The sequence below is a fragment of the Misgurnus anguillicaudatus genome, chromosome 16, assembly GCF_027580225.2.
Source record: "Misgurnus anguillicaudatus chromosome 16, ASM2758022v2, whole genome shotgun sequence".
NCBI lineage: Eukaryota > Metazoa > Chordata > Actinopteri > Cypriniformes > Cobitidae > Misgurnus > Misgurnus anguillicaudatus.
The window spans coordinates 2,491,944-2,509,504 of NC_073352.2; the positions used below are offsets into that span (position 1 = coordinate 2,491,944).

The 17,561-nt window shown below is 39.9% G+C and overlaps 1 protein-coding gene across 7 annotated transcripts in view; it reads right to left on the minus strand.

The window, feature by feature from the left end:
• Positions 1–17,561, minus strand: part of LOC129422700 (mitogen-activated protein kinase kinase kinase kinase 4) — a 75,540-nt gene that overhangs the window by 12,876 nt on the left and 45,103 nt on the right. For 2 of the 7 annotated variants that reach the window (XM_073854003.1, XM_073854001.1), the window contains exons 22-28: positions 16,765–16,911; positions 16,091–16,208; positions 15,867–16,007; positions 13,544–13,687; positions 8,698–8,832; positions 8,415–8,515; positions 7,653–7,802 (exon numbers count right to left, since the gene is read on the minus strand). In XM_073854003.1, coding sequence (XP_073710104.1) covers positions 7,653–7,802; positions 8,415–8,515; positions 8,698–8,832; positions 13,544–13,687; positions 15,867–16,007; positions 16,091–16,208; positions 16,765–16,911 — 936 coding nt within the window. Of the gene's footprint in view, positions 1–5,966; positions 6,027–7,652; positions 7,803–8,414; positions 8,516–8,697; positions 8,833–13,543; positions 13,688–15,866; positions 16,008–16,090; positions 16,209–16,764; positions 16,912–17,561 lie in introns of those variants that run through there. The other 5 variants (XM_073854007.1, XM_073854002.1, XM_073854004.1 and 2 more) reach the window with 5 other exon arrangements.

Sequence of the window (17,561 nt, forward strand, 5' to 3'; positions counted from 1 at the left end):
AAAAAATAAAAAATAAAGTAAATACACAGTGTCTAAAATACAAAGACAATCACAGTCAATGTTTTAGCAAGCCCAGTTCAGGTATTTTTGCGCAAAAAAATAAAATGTAGTGACAATAAAATAATTAATTTAAGTATTTTTCATGTTATAAATAAAAGTTTGAGTATTGTTTCTTGAAGGCTTTTTACACAAATTACACATTTGTTATTTTATAGTCATGACAATCTAAATCTCATAATTTTATTATGCAATTTTACCCGCGTTTTCACAGGCGGGGTATATAATTAATACAGAAAGTTGTCATGTGAAATGCAGTTTTTATATTCAATAGTTTGCTTACCTGCTAAGATCATACCAACAAAGCATTGTAAGGAACATTCTGAATACAACTGTCTATACAATACACACACACAATTGTACTTGCCTGACTTAGAGAAAAATTCACACACACTGTGCTGTTATCCCTCTGTAGAGCCACCACAATTCTGAGCATTAACACGGGCATCCAGAGTCGCAGAGCGATCTTTATCCTCTGCCGCGGGATTCTCATCAGCACCAACCGTGCAATCACTACACCAACAGTGAGTGAGACAGATGAACACCCCGAGAAGTGTGTGGGAAACACTTCACTGACAAGTGTGCATGACAGATGATCAAAATCAAACACAGGTGCATTAGATGTAATCTGTGCATGTGTATAAGTGAATGAGAAAAAAAATGCCAGAAAGAGTGAGCGAGAGAATATAATGGAACGAGTTCGAAGATATACACAAGCAAAGCTACATGATCAAGTGCCGCACAGTCGCCAGTTCTGCTTCACATCGCTGTTTCACACCACATTTATCTATTGCCAGCTATTAAAAAAAAAACTGTCAAATAACAGGTCATTTCAATGGGCGTATGCTTTGGAGCATAGTGGAAGAGTTATTTTTGGACGGGAGATCAGTATGGAGAAACTAGCACACACACAAATTGTGAGGTGAACTAGCCTGTAACTATGTGGGACAGCTCAGTGGAGTGTGGGCTGGTGGTATGGCACTACCGTGGGTGAACACTACAGTCATTGCTCTTCCTCTCTGTGATGTATCTACTCAGAAGATGCTGTGTGGGTGTGTGGAGCTGTCAGTAGTGTTGTGAGATACAGCTCTCATTACAGATCTCATCACAACATTGCTCACACATTATATGATCGTCTGTATTATGTGCACATTATAAAAGCTGTTTAACTGAAGATCTCACTTCATAAAAATGGTTGACATCCTCATTTTATGTGGAAAATGACCAAATTTATAAAAAAATATAATATTAAGCCCATTTTAGAACCAGGTCATTCTGTGTAGCTGTTGTTGATGATGCAAGTTAAAACTATGGGTATGCATGTTCAAGAATTTTGCAAACTTTCTTAACAAAAAATAAACAGTGCAGATCCCCTATAATACATTTTCTCTATAATAGGTTTTCTGTCAAAATCTGATTTTATCAGACACTTAGACTGAACACTGGGATATTCATTCAGACCCATCCCCAGAGTATTAATTCAGAAGCAACATAGGATTCAGACTCCTTAGTGGAGTATTAATTCAGAAACAACACAGGAGTCTAAACTCCTTACTGGACTATTTATTATTCAGACTCCTCACTGGAGCATTCATTCAGACTCCTCACTGGAGCATTCATTCAGACTCCTCACTGGAGCATTCATTCAGACTCCTCACTGGAGCATTCATTCAGACTCCTCACTGGAGCATTCATTCAGACTCCTCACTGGAGCATTCATTCAGACTCCTCACTGGAGCATTCAATAAGACTCCTCACTGGAGCATTCAATAAGACTCCTCACTGGAGCATTCAATCAGACTCCTCACTGGAGCATTCAATCAGACTCCTCACTGGAGCATTCAATCAGACTCCTCACTGGAGCATTCATTCAGACTCCTCACTGGAGCATTCATTCAGACTCCTCACTGGAGCATTCATTCAGACTCCTCACTGGAAGTATCTCCATCATCAAGGGGAAGCTGTCAGACCACCGCTTCCACATTGGCAAGGAACCCATCCCAACTGTCTCCGAGAAGCCAGTGAAGAGCCTAGGTTGTTGGTATGATGCCTCCCTTAAAGTCAAGGAGCAAGTAGAGCAGCTTAGGAAGGAGGTAGCCAGTGGCCTGGAGAACACAGACAGAACCCTGCTTCTGGGCAAGCTGAAGCTCTGGTGCATGCAGTATGGACTACTTCCATGTTTGCTGTGGCCACTAACCCTCTATGAAGTCCCGCTCTCAAAGGTAGAAAAACCGGAGAGATTGGTCAGCTCATATGTAAGGAAGTGGCTTGGCCTTCCCAGGTGCCTTAGCAGTTTTGGACTTTATGGCAAAGGGATGCTACACCTGCCCATTTCCAGTCTGGTAGAGGAGGAAAAGTGTGCCAAAGTCAGACTGGAGATAAAGCTACTGGATTCGAGCGATCCATTTGTAGCCCAACCTGCCCTCATCTTGGCCCCCAGTAAGAAAGTGGACCACATCGGCTGCAACTGAGCAGGCAAAGGCAGCACTCAAACACAAAGGCATTGTGGGTCGAGTGCAGGAGGGGAGAAGTGGTCTTGGACTTGGGGCCAGTACACCAGTGGGCCCCTCCATCTCAGAGACGAAAGATGGTGCTCCAGGAGGTACGTCGGGAGGAGGAAGCAAGAAGGTGCGCCCAAGCTGTGGCAGGCAAAGCAAGGGCAGTGGATGGCATGGAAAGGAGTGGAGAAGAAGAAGATCTCCTGGAAAGAACTGTGGGAGAGCATTCATCCAGACTCCACACTGGAACATTCATTTAGACTCCTCACTGGAGCATAAATTCACTCCTTACTAGAACATTCATCCAGACTCCTCACTAGAGTATTCATTTAGACTCCACACTGGAATGTTCATTCAGACTCCACACTGGAATGTTCATTCAGACTCCACACTGGAATGTTCATTCAGACTCCACACTGGAATGTTCATTCAGACTCCACACTGGAATGTTCATTCAGACTCCACACTGGAATGTTCATTCAGACTCCACACTGGAATGTTCATTCAGACTCCACACTGGAATGTTCATTCAGACTCCACACTGGAATGTTCATTCAGACTCCACACTGGAATGTTCATTCAGACTCCACACTGGAATGTTCATTCAGACTCCAACACTGGAATCTTCATTCAGACTCCAACACTGGAACATTCATTTAGACTCCTCACTGGAGCATAAATTCACTCCTCACTGGAACATCCATCCAGACTCCACACTGGGACATTGATTTAGACTCCTCACTGATTCAAACTCCTCCCTGGAGCATTCATTCAGACTCCTCACTGGAGCATTCAATCAGACTCCTCACTGGAGTAATCATTGAGACTCCTCACTGGAAGTATCTCCATCATCAAGGGGAAGCTGTCAGACCACCGCTTCCATATTGGCGAGGAACCCATCCCAACTCTCTCCGAGAAGCCAGTAAAGAGCCTAGGTCGTTGGTATGATGCCTCCCTTTAAAGTCAAGGAGCAAGTAGAGCAGCTTAGGAAGGAGGTAGCCAGTGGCCTGGAGAACACAGACGGAACCCTGCTTCTGGGCAAGCTGAAGCTCTGGTGCATGCAGTATGGACTACTTCCACGTTTGCTGTGGCCACTAACCCTCTATGAAGTCCCGCTCTCAAAGATAGAAAAACCGGAGAGATTGGTCAGCTCATATGTAAGGAAGTGGCTTGGCCTTCCCAGGTGCCTTAGCAGTTTTGGACTTTATGGCAAAGGGATGCTACATCTGCCCATTTCCAGTCTGGTAGAGGAGGACAAGTGTGCCAAAGTCAGACTGGAGATAAAGCTACTGGATTCGAGCGATCCATTTGTAGCCCAACCTGCCCTCATCTTGGCCCCCAGTAAGAAAGTGGACCACATTGGCTGCAACTGAGCAGGCAAAGGCAGCACTCAAACACAAAGGCATTGTGGGTTGAGTGCAAGAGGGGAGAAGTAAGACCACTTGGGGCCAGTACACCAGTGGGCCCCTCCATCTCAGAGACGAAAGATGGTGCTCCAGGAGGTACGTCGGGAGGAGGAAGCAAGAAGGTGCGCCCAAGCTGTGGCAGGCAAAGCAAGGGCAGTGGATGGCATGGAAAGGAGTGGAGAAGAGGAAGATCTCCTGGAAAGAGCTATGGGAGAGCATTCATCCAGACTCCACACTGGAACATTCATTTAGACTCCTCACTGAAGCATAAATTCACTTCTTACTGGAACATTTATCCTGACTCCTCACTAGAGTATTCATTCAGACTCCACACTGGAATGTTCATTCAGACTCCTCATTGCAGTATTCATTCAGACTCCTCACTGATTCAAACTCCTCACTGGAACATCCATCCAGACTCCACATTGGAACATTCATTTAGACTCCTCACTGATTCAAACTCCTCCCTGGAGCATTCATTCAGACTCCTCACTGGAGTATTCATTTCACACTCCTCACTGGAGTATTCATTTAATTGTATTCATGTATACTTAAAATTCCAACAAGCTCATAGATTCCAGAAGATTGTTTCACTATCTACTAATTAAACAGTTTAGAGGTGATTAAGTAAACTATTGAATTGTTAAAAATATACTAACTGACCATTGGATAAGACACACACCTTTGGTGTGAGAGACCCGGGTTTGAATCCACAGTGACACACCATTGTGTCCCTGAACAAGACACTTAAAGCTCAAGTAACACATGCTGTTTCTGCATTTTTTATGTTAATCTGGAGAACCTTTAGCATTACATCCTTTATATCTCCGAAGAGTCTTTAGTTTAATCAGATTTATAAAAGAAAGATTAGCTTTACCGAATCTTTCCTATAACGTACGAACAAATGAAGAAGGAAAAGTTATACCGTGGGAGAAGCGAGTACGAGTTATGCAACACTATACATAGGGCTGGAGATATATCGAATACGATTGTCATGTGCGTCTCGTCAGTAATGCCAGTTCCCTGATCAGTAGCAAATCGCCACCAGCCGCCCCCAGACAGAGCTGCATTCACTACACAGAGCCGTAGTTCACCGACAAGCCGGGCCGTATCGCATTAATTATCGCAGGCGATACGTTAATTAATTAATGCAAAATTTCCCCAATTGTCAGCGAACCACGGCTCCTCGCAGCAAATGCCGCTCCATCTAAAAGCAGGTGATGGCGATCTACCACCAATCAAGGAACCGGCTACACTGACGAGACGCGCATGACAATCCCCAGATATATATCTCCCAGCCCTAATATACAACACTGTTTAACGTATGATTCATTACATGTTAGTGTCATTTATATAATATGCACGCGCCTATTTACAACATAAAACAGAAGTCTTAATTACCGCATGCAACTCGTGACCCCGTTGGGAAAATCCAGTGCACCAAGCACACACGCAAAACTCCGCTGCTACTCCGGATAATAAACTATATCCATTGTTTTCATGAGGCTGACTTTCTTCTCCTTATATCCAAAAACACACCACGTCTTTCGTGCCATTGTTGAGTTTTGAAATTAAACAAAGCTGTGTCGCGTGATATGATGTTTGCAAGTTCTAGCGTCTCCCGCTGATTGACAGGTGGGCGGGGTTTTCCGGGGGAAGTGCCCATAAAAAGAAGTGATACGTATAGAACCCCCTGAAACGTCAGCTGGACCTGTAATCGAAAAAAAAAAACTTTCCCAAACTTATACAAACCCTGGCGAAGTGCATTTGACACAGAAATACTCTGTAACACGCCAAACGGCTTTTTTGACACTTTGTCTACGTTTAGCACGAGGAAACAACTCTATAACTGTGTTAATAAGTCAGAATGCTTGAAATACCATTGAACCACCCCTTTAACCCCTAGTTGCTCAAGAGGCATGCAACCTCTGACATATATAGCAATTGTAAGTCGCTTTGGATAAAAGCGTCAGCTAAATGAATAAGTAAGTAAGAACTAGTACATGCCCACTTACCTGCTCTATAATATGTGAAAAACAGTACAGCAACTCAGTAGTATGGCCAACTGCACAGTAATTATAAAACAATAGGTAAAAATTACCCAGGTGACCTGCTGCATCTACAAATTCTTATGTGTCAATCCGATAAGATACTTTGCAATCCGTTAAAAAGACTACACAATGCTAAATGCAAAAATAAAATGCATCAATCCATAATGCATAGTGAAAAAACACCTATTGTGCTTTCCTCCATTTTGCATACATTGCACACGATAAAAAAAGGTAAAGCACAAAGCCAATGTTATAAAACAAAGAGAAAATTCTTCTTTAAATGGCTGACCCCAAGTAAAACTGGATTCAAATGGTTGCAAAGCACCTAAAAGGGCAAATACTGTAAAAGAAACCGGTGACACCGCACAAACCACCCAAATGAATACATATGACTTTAAAATACAACTTAAATGTCTCGATGCTCATGCAACACAGAGTAAAAGCTGAGGCTTCACTTTATAGAGATCAGTGTTTTAAACAGTTTTCATTACAACATAACTAGTTTTGATGCCTTTGCTTATTACCTATTTTACCTTGTTAAGGTAAGCATTACAAAAGCCCCTTACTGAACTGCAGTAAGAAACTTTCACTTCCAAATTCCTTTAGCGGTCTTTGGATGCTTGAGACAATAGCCATGCAGAACCACTGTTATCATAAACCCCATTCACACAGACCTCTGGTCCCAGAAAATACCCGTAAAATTGCCAGACAAGCGTCTGTGTGAACACAAACTCGTCCCGTTAATCTTCTGGGATCGTTGCCGGAAAAAGGACCTAGTCAGATACACAGATAACCCTCTGTGTGAACAAGAAGCCGAAAGAATGCCGTAATGGGCGTGTCATAGTGAGGACGCACGCATCATCACAACAAAAGTTATGGTTCAGCTTCTTAAAATGAGAGATAATATGCATATAAACATTCACCACGAGAAATGTTGCAAACTATATTGACACATGTGCCGTATCATGGCAACATGAAGTTGGTTCAACTCTTTAAAATGAGGGATTTACAACATTCACGACGAGAAATGTCAGCAAACTGGACTGAAGCAGATATCAGGTAAGTTAGCTCGTCACTTTCTGCGTTGAAACAGAGATCATTCAGCATCATAAAAGAATATCGCGTCACGTGCTCATTTGAGCTATAATAAACGAAAATACCCGCGCGTCATCCCAACAAGACATATCGTTCAGCTCCTCAAAATGCGGGTTTTAAATGCATATAAACAATCACGATGAGAAATGTCTGAAAACTGTATTAAAGCAGAGATCAGGGAGCTGGTCATATCCACTCTGGAGCTGAGATTATTCACCAGCATGAGATCAGCATGGGAAGCTGAGATCATTCCTTTATAATCTTATCATAAAGAAAAATGCACGCGAGTGGTTTTTGGAGAGAGAAATAATATATAATATGCAAACTTTAGACGCTGCGTAGAAGAGAGGGCGGGACTTTCAATAGGTCACGTGTCTTTCCGGGACCATCAGATGCCGGGTAATCATGGCAGTGTGAATGAACAAAAAATCTAAGGATCCCGGAAAAATCCCGGATGCCTTTCCCGTGTATTTTACGGTATGTCTGTGTGAAAAGGGCTATAATGACTTTAACTCCTTATAATGTGTGCTTGCTGGTACACTCACATGACTAGGCAGGTACAGATCGAACGGTGTGCCTGAATCCACATCAATGGCATGAAAACCAGAGTGAGATCCGTAGATGACCTTTAACCTCTGTCCATTCTCCACTGTCAGGTCAACCGAGAGAGGCTTCTGAGGCAGGGACGTAAACGACTGCCCAATACAGAAGAAATTAGTTAATAATTCATAAAATATAAACAGCATAAATATGATAGCCTTTTGCAAATCTGAAAAATACAACAACATAACTGATAAAGCAGGTAAGACATTGATTTAACACGGAGTAAACATCCTATACTCCCATATCTAGTGCCCAAGACAACATGAATAAAGCGTTTTAAATATAGATGGCAGAAGTTCATTTCAGAAATGGAGTAAGTCTCTCAGGACAACAGTGAAGTAGGACACACATTCTGAAGTGACCCATTTACGCAAACAAACCCAATTACTTTATCTATCAATACGCTATCCGAGTTTTAAGGAAAAATGTCTACACGAAAATGATACGCGATTAGAAATGTTAGACTGGATATCATTTCTTATATTAAATGGTTTACCATTCACCATTAAACAATAATTATGTAAAAATTCTCAGATTTATTTGTACTCAATGTTTAATTATTTTCTTTTAGATTTAAATATGAGCCGAAAATGTTTAAGATTTAGGGTAAATACAGGTTAAATGGGACACTGACAAATTTTTAGTAACTTAAAATTTACTCACTGTATTGAATAATTATTTGACATCTTTTCTATAAGACTTACCTTAAAAGCCATAAACTTGTGATATGGCTTGGGAGCCCATGCATAGATCTCCACAGCATTCCTCAGAGCAATTACAAGGAACTTAATCTTTTCATAGCGAACTGAAATCATGCAAAAACATTTGAATGAAATGTCGATCACTAGGTAAACACAATGTTCATCATTTTGGGTGTTCCCTAATATTGAACCCATGACCTTTTGCTTCTAATTGTGCCATGGCAACATTTATACAAGGGCCTTGTGTATAAATAAAGTCATCTTTAAAATATTGTCATTCACTCACCTACTTTATAGCTGACACACGCCTCTAACTCTCCCACTGAGGTCCAGCCCTGCTTCTTCTCTACTTCTGGATCATTATGCAAGATCTTGTTTCTTAACCAGGACAGGTAGTAAAGCCTCAGCTTGTTTTTTTTACCTTTCCATAGGAAATTATAAATAGAGTTTTATATCAGTTACAAACTTTAACAAAATGACAAAGCAAACTGACATTTGTTATAGTAACCAAGGCTATGCCCAGTAAAACAACACAGAAACTGATTTAATAATACAAAACAAGCAACTTTTCCACCAAGCATAATGTACCATAAATGTTTGATTAACAACATAAATATAACAATAAAGATACAACGAACACTATCGCTGGGATCACATTCAGAGTGATTTCTGACAAACAAATGTAAACGGCTTGCAATATTTAAAGAGCAACACAGATTGAAAATAACCTGTATTGCAGTGTGTCATGTAGGTGTCCATCAATGTAAACAATGTGCAAAGTAGTAAAACCAAAAAGTCCACGATTAATAAAGTTATTGGCTTCTAAAGTAGGGAGTCGACTCTGAATCGCTGAAATGAGTTGTCATCTTCAGCCTGTCTTTATCCACGTAACACGAACACTTTGCATAATAATCTCCGCCTACAGCCTCGCCCGGGAGACACGAAAACCACGACCCGCCCACAGCCAGTCAGCGTGCAAACATCATATCAAGCCGTGCTCTCAGTCCGCGCCGTTTTTCACCACCAAAGAATGAAGTTATGAAGAATCGGTGGTTACCATTGCTTTTTCAAGGAGAAAAGATACCCATATGGTTCAGTACCCAATCCACCTGGAACAACATGCGTCTCCCAACAACAACCTGCAAGTTACATACCCGCCTAAATAAGTGCAAAATGTGTCTCTCCTCGTCTTTTTTGCTTGGATTAATGATAAATGATGTGTATTGATGTCGTTGTTTAAACTCTATACTGTCAGGGAGTCACGTTAGCAAGTCGCATGTGCACTTGTGTTTACATTTTTGCCATGGTCCGATTAGCATACATACTTGCTTAAAGAGCCAGTAAGATGACAACTTCAAGCATCCTAACACTGTCCAAAAGTCCCGGACAACAGGTTTAAATGCATGCAAGGCCAAAAACACTTAAATTTTCTCAAAATATAAATTTAAAATTACCTCATTTCTCAGAGATCCCCAAACGATTCGTGTGAAGCCGTTCAACGACTCAGTCTGCCTAAACCCCACCTTTCAGTAGCCTACTCTGCTCTGATTGGTCAACTGACAGAGTGTGTACAAATAAGTACAAATAAATCACAGATTAGTCGCACAGACCACAGATCAGTGGCACAGACCAACAATAGTGCAACATGTATTGACCTCGTGCTAACATGATTTACTGAGAAGACATTGTCAACATCAATACACATCATTCATCATTAATCCAAGCAATAACAACGACGATTGAAACTAACATTTTACACTCATTTAAGCATTTATGTAAACTAACCGAGTCATAGCAAAACTTTAAGTGAGCATGCGTTAGCAGTTTGCTAACGTGACTCTCTGACAGTAAATTAACAGTTTAAACAACGACATCATTCATCATTAATCCAAGCAATACAAACGACGATCGATCGAAACTAACAATTTTACACTAATTTAAGCATTTATGTAAGCTAACCGGGTCATAGCAAAACCCTTAGTGAGCGTGAGTTACGTTAACCACTTGCTATCGTGACTCTGACAGTATATAGAGTTTAAACAACGATATCATTCATCATTAATCCAAGCAATAAAAACAACTATAGACATTTAACACTCATTTAAGCATTTATGTAAAATAACCGGGTCATAGCAAAACCGAAAGTGCAGCATGCGTTAACCGCTTGCTAACGTGACTATCTGACAATGACATCATTCATCATTAATCCAAGCAATTAAAATGATGATACATTTTACATTTTTGAAGACATTTTACACTCATTTAAGCAAGTCTGTAGCTATAATCATACTTACAGGTTGTGGTTAGGAGACACATATTGTTCCAAATAAAGTGGGTACTGAACCATCTTTCATTGCCAAACGTCTAAATCCCTCCGTTAAAAATTAATTTTAACCACTGATTCTTCACAGCCAGACAGGTTTAGTATATCCCTCCTTGAAAAAGTCTCCTTTGGTAGTGAAAACAACACAAACTGAAAACACAGCACGAGCCGATGTCTACTAGGGGTGGCACGGTTCACAAAACCCTCGGTTCGGTTCGTATCCCGGTTCTATGGTCACGGTTCTCGGTTCATTACGGCTCTTGTTGTTATTTTTTTTTAACACTCCAGAAATGTATTATCTTATTAATGTATTAATTATCCATAATTTAGGATACAGTATTAAAAAAAGTTATATCATGTAATCATGCACAAACTGAATTTGACTTTAAGCACATTATTGGGACCATCCCTGAGGAAAGCCAGGCGAGATTTTGACACAGCAAGAGGGAAGACATTGATGATTTCAACATGCTTTTCATTTATTTGGCAAAAAAGAGAATGTGTATTGCCATCTACATGAACTTTGTGTGCATTTTTAGCACACAAAGATAACTTGCATTCATCAAAATGCCAACTTTAGTGTAGCTTTAAGATTTATCACTGAAAGGCTGCTTAAATACTGCAGAGAGAATATGTGAACGAGAGAGAAACATAACGTTTACACCTGTAATATTTAAATCCGTCTCTTTTGTCCACTTTTGACCATTTCTGTCCTGATTACTTTAAGGGGCAGTTTATGAAATAAGATCGCGCAACTTTCACACGCTAGCAAAATGAAACTACGCGGAAATCAGCCGCTTTCGTTTTATCAACGAAAGGCTACAAATAGCGCTGAATACGAAAAGACGTAAAACAGTGTTCATTACCTCAGATTAGATAAATGGTCGGAGAGAAGGCTGTTGCGTGTGGCTGTATCTATTGTTTTATTTCCGCTGTCATCATAGGTAACATGAAATAAAAAATGTTTCCACACACCAAACTTATACGACGCTGGCGCATCCTCCAACTGCGGGCAGACTTCTTTTTCTCTCCCTCTTGCCATTTCTACACGTAACATGACCGGCAGCACTCACTCTCCACACCAGTCACCTCTTCTTTCACGCTATTCGCGAAAGGGGAACACGCTATCTGAGGTCACATACAGGGCACGAGGCTACATACATTGCGCATGCCATGAACCGTTGAACCGTATGACACACACGCGCTCCGAACCGAGACAAGCGAACCGAACGGTTCGGATTTTTTTCATGAACCGTGCCACCCCTAATGTTTACACACACCAACTAGCTGTGGGCGGGTCACAGCCCTCGTTTCTCCCCCGGGCAAGGCTGCAGGCAGAGATTAGTATCTCATGTGACGTGGATGCATTCGTGTGACGTGTCAAATATCAGGAAGACTCACTCCCTATAACAACTCGTTTCAGCGATTCAGAGTCGACTCCCTGCTTTAGAAGCCAATAACTTTATTAATCGTGCACTTTTTGGTTCAACTACTTAACACGTTGTTTACATTGATGGACAGCTACATGACACACTGCAATAAAGGTTAGTTTCGATTTTGGATCTGTGTGGCTCTTTAAATGAGTGTAAAAACGTTCGTTTCTGTCATCGTTTTTATTGCTTGGATTAATGTTGAATGATGTGTATTGATGTCGATAATGTCTTCTCAGTAAATTTGTTTTCAGTTAGTTATTTAATGCTATAAAACAGTGGTGTCAGGTCAAGATTGACAGCTGTTATATGCGCATTCTGCGAGAGCGGGGCCTTGATTTCGCCGCTTTACTTCCTGCTCACTACTGCAAAGACTGGTCCCGAAAACGCTACTGTGCAGACTCAAGACCCAAGATGTCAGCGCCGTATCGGGACACTGACGGCTTCACTTTTCACCAAAGGAAGAGAGCGAACGGGAGTTGTCTATTTTTTTTACAGTCTATGGACAATACATTTTGCACTATTGTTGGTCCGTGACGCTGATCTGTGGTCTTTGTGGAGACTGTTTTAGTTGACCAATCAGAGCAGAGCAGGCCCTTGAAAGGCGGGGTCCAGGCAGACCGAGTCGTTGAATGACTTCACACGAATCGTTTGGGGATCTCTGAGAAATGGGGTAATCTTAAATTTATATTTTGAAAAAATTACAGTGTTTTTTGACCTTGCATGCATTTAAACCTGTTGTCTGGGACTTTTAAACAGTGATAGGACGCTTGAAATTGTCATCTTACTGGCTTTAAAATGACAGACGACATTGTGGAGAGGTCAGGAAACCCTGAATGATAAAAGGAATCCTTCTTTCAAAAATGGTTTAGAGAAAATGGATATCTTGAGAACAACTGGTTTTACACTTGGCATGTGTGGGAAATATAAAAGTTATATCAGGCTGCTAAACATGTAACATTAAATTGCCTCAGGTATCCAGCACTGCTGCAGTGTAATTTGCTACGTAATGTTTTTAATTTTAATACACTGACTACAGCAATAGATAAGATGATAGATTACGCAAACTAGATTCACTATTGAATACATGAAAGGCAGCCTGCTGAGTACATCTGCTTTTTATAGCCACTGTAAATGCAACAAGAACAGCATATTGTGTTTACATGTCCAATGACACGTAAACTATTGCAAATTTTTTAATAAAAAAGGGAAACCGAAAAAATTTGTAAATTCCATTAAAGGTAAATGATTTGCATGAATACTGTGATGCACAAGTAAGTTAATATAACATTATCGTTATTGTACGATAGTAAGGATGCTAATGTAGTTATTGTTAGTAGTAGTTTTCTTTCTTTTGTTCATGAAAGTGTTGCATGTACCTGAGATGGTGATGAGAACATTAAGTCCTTCCAGTACATCCATTTGCTGAAAGCGCCTGCGGTTGATGAGAGAGTAAACTTTTCCCTGTCCACTGCGGTCCAGCAGCCACAGACCATTCTCTGTGCCCACCAATAGATTTACACCTACAGTACACACACACGCACACACACACACACCCATACAAACACACACAGTAGTGACCCTAAAGCATGGGTGGGCAAACTACGGCCCATGATCCACCACATTCAGCCCACCGGGCACTTTTATTCTGCAGGCCAGCAGTTTATAAATAATAAATATTTTTATTTAACTATTACTCTATAAAGGTATTTTGTAAAGTATAATTATTATGAGGAGAACATAAATCATCTCATATGTGACCTGGACTACAAAACCAGTTATAATGGTCAACCTTTTTTGAGCCTTTTTACAGCTGGTCACTTCAGGCGTTTTCTCCGATCGGATAGACCAAGTCTAAATGACCCCGAAACGTTTTTGAGACGGATTTCAATCTGATCGCTTAAACCACTTCAGGAGGTGTTCTGGGACGCATTTCAAACAAAACGGGACATATGTAAATACATCTGGTTGAGGAAGCCACACTTTACTCCTCCCAAAATGTAAGCACATCACTCCCATGTTAGCTAGACATGAGAGCCAAACAAACAAAGATGACTCACTTGTTGTATTATAGAGCGACGACAGTGAGACAAACTCAATTATATTAAACAAAGAAATTAAACTTTGAGAGTGTTTTGTTAAAGGATTAGTCCATTTTCTTAAAAGAAAAATCCAGACAATCCACTCACCACCATGCCATCCAAAATGTTGATGTCTTTCTTTGTTCAGTCGAGAAGAAATAATGTTTTTTGAGGAAAACATTGCAGGATTTTTCTCATTTTAATGGACTTTAATAGAGCCCAACATTTAATACTTAACTCAACACTTAATAGTTTTTTTCAACGGAGTTTCAAAGGACTATAAAAAATCCCAAAAGAGGCATAAGAAAAATAAAAAATATGTACTTTTAAACCACAACTTTTCGTCTAGGTCCGGTCCAGCGCGACCTAACGTAAATGCGTAGTGACGTAGGGAGGTCACGTGTTCCATATATAAAACGCACATTTGCCGACCATTTTAAACAATAAACTGCCACATAGACATTAATTAGTATCAGTTGACATACAACAATGTAGGAACGGTCCTCTTTCAAGACGCTTGTAAACACTGGGGCGGAGTTTCGCGTTCGTCCTCTGTGACCTCTTGACGTCATGACGTATTGCGTGGGGTCAGCTGGCGCATCACGACTGGATCTACATGACGAGAAGTTATACTTTAAAAGTGTATATTTGTTATTTTTATTGTCAAAAATGACAATCATTTTGCTAGATAAGACCCTTATGCCTCGTTTGGGATTGTTTATAGTCCTTTGAAACTCCGTTGAAAAAAACTATTAAGTGTTGAGTTAAGTATTAAATGTTGGGCTCTATTAAAGTCCATTAAAATTAAAAAAAATCCTGCAATGTTTTCCTCAAAAAACATAATTTCTTCTCGACTGAACAAAGAAAGACATCAACATTTTGGATGACATGGTGGTGAGTAAATTATCTGGATTTTTCTTTTAAGAAAATGGACTAATCCTTTAAGCTCTTTTGCCTGTCATGGACATGTAAATCATTGTGCCGTCTCAATCTCCTGCTGCTATGTACTGCGTGTCCCCTTGCCCAACATACAGTAAATGCTTTTATCAAAGCTTTTTATTACATTTTTTAAGGCAGAGTAATGAAAAGCGTATTTGCATTTTGAGTGGGAGAAGGAGATCGGATTGATGACAAGATGCATTTATGTGGCTGAATGTAAATGGAACAGTTTTAGTAAATCAGATGGCTATCCAATCAGAGAAAACACATGAAGTGATCAGCCTTTGAAATTGAGATGTATGCATCATCTGAAATAAGCTTTCCATTGCTTGAATGATTTGTTAGAATAAAGAACAATATAGGATAATATTTGGCAGAGATACAACTATTTGAAAATCTGGAACCTGAAGGTGCAAAAAAAAATTGAGATGAAAAAAGACGCTACTTATGGTTTATCTCCATGTGTGCATAGACGTGTTCCCTCCCCCATGAGACAATTAAAACACACTTGATGAGGAACCTGTCTTTCTCTTGCCACATTACATATTTTAATTTGGTGAATCTTTTTTGACAGTGAAAATCTCTAGGCTCAATATATGAACACTCTGTGAATGCCCCTCCATATAATAATATGGCATAATAATATTCACTTTTAATCTGTAATGTGATATACGCGTCTTACCCCATAGACTAGCACAGAGAACTTCGGCGTTGAACTTCTTTTTGTATTTACGGATCTCTGGCGCATCACTCTGTGGTCGGATGTTGGTGGGATTGACGTTCACCACTGAACCTTTCCTGTGCATCTCTCTTCTGCCATTCACTGAGGTATACACACAAACACAGATGTATTTATGAGTGAAGTGAAGTAAGTTAGTATGGCTATAGTGTCAGATGTAGTCTTACGTTGGCTGTGTGCCGCAGGACTCTGAGGTGGTGAAATCTGCAGCAAACGAGGGTCAATAAATGGAGAGAATGAGGATGATGATGATGTGCTTTTACCTGCCTGCTTATTTAATAATTTCTGCAAACACATAATTGCAAGCACAAACATGCAATGACACTTAAGCATACAGTAAATGTTATATTTAAAAGAAAACCTGTTCAATATGTGTAAAAGTGCTCATCACATTATTATTAAATTGTTAAAAGACACTACAATAAACGTGACGAGACTTTTATACAGCCCCCAAGTGGACTTTGTCTCACTTTTTAATAAAAACTGTGCTATTCCTATTTGTCTATTAAATAAATGCTATTTATTTTGATATTTTGTTAAAAATTGCAACAGCATTGTGGCAAAAATTTTCCAATTACTTTTTTCATCTGATTTGTTTTTATATCAGTTTGAAAGCTGTCCGTGCAAAATGAATGCAGTGCTTTTGAAGTTAAACATCCCCTAGTAAAAATGTGACCCTGCCTTTAAAGTCCAGTCTAAAGTCTCATAATCTAATGATAAAATTTGGAGCATCAAAGTTTTGATTTCAATCTTTGACATGATCTTAACCAATATTAAAGTTATCTGCTCAAGTTTGTGACAGGGTAATTAATTCAGTTGTGTCTATAAAGTTAAAACATACATCAAATGAGTTTTGCGTGGTTAGTTGGTGATAGGTGAGGTCATGTTTGGGACTCTTGTGCAGGAGGTCTGGCAGATGGCAGTTATCATGTGATTGTGACCCAACTGCTCTCTGATGGACATTATGTGTCTGCTTTGCTGCACTCTGCTGGAGAAACATGAAAATCTCCACTGAAATAAAAATCCCAGCTTACACAATATCTCTGGAAAACTGTTCATCTAGAAATACCATTAAAGCATCTTTTACAATGCTGCACTGTTTCAAAATAGCTTTACAAGAAAATAAACATACCAACATCACTAATATACATATATATACACATATGTATGCATGTATAAATTTGTTATTTTTCATATTTGCTTGTACTATTCTGTATTTAACTGTAAAGCTGCTTTGCTACAATGCAAAACTGCCAAACCCCTAAAGAAATCAATTTACATGGAAATAAAAATACATCTGGATGTTCTTATTCATTTCAGTTTGTTCTGAAATTAGCAACAACAAAAAAATTGTACAATAGGGCTGCACATTATAGACCCTTTTACAGCTTGCGTGATCAAACAGTCTGCGCGTGCATTTAGGCAACAGAAGTGCTGTTATTCCCCACTGGTTCTAACGTGAGCAACTCAGAAAGTTTATTAAAATGGTTTCCCAGCATCAAAATGTCTGGTTGTTGCATTTGGTTGCACTAATTAATATACTAATATATGTATTTGTATCTGGCCACTTTATATTTGCGCATCTGCTAACGTCTTCTATCCACTCCACTATAGTACACGGATCTGGTAGCTGTGTTG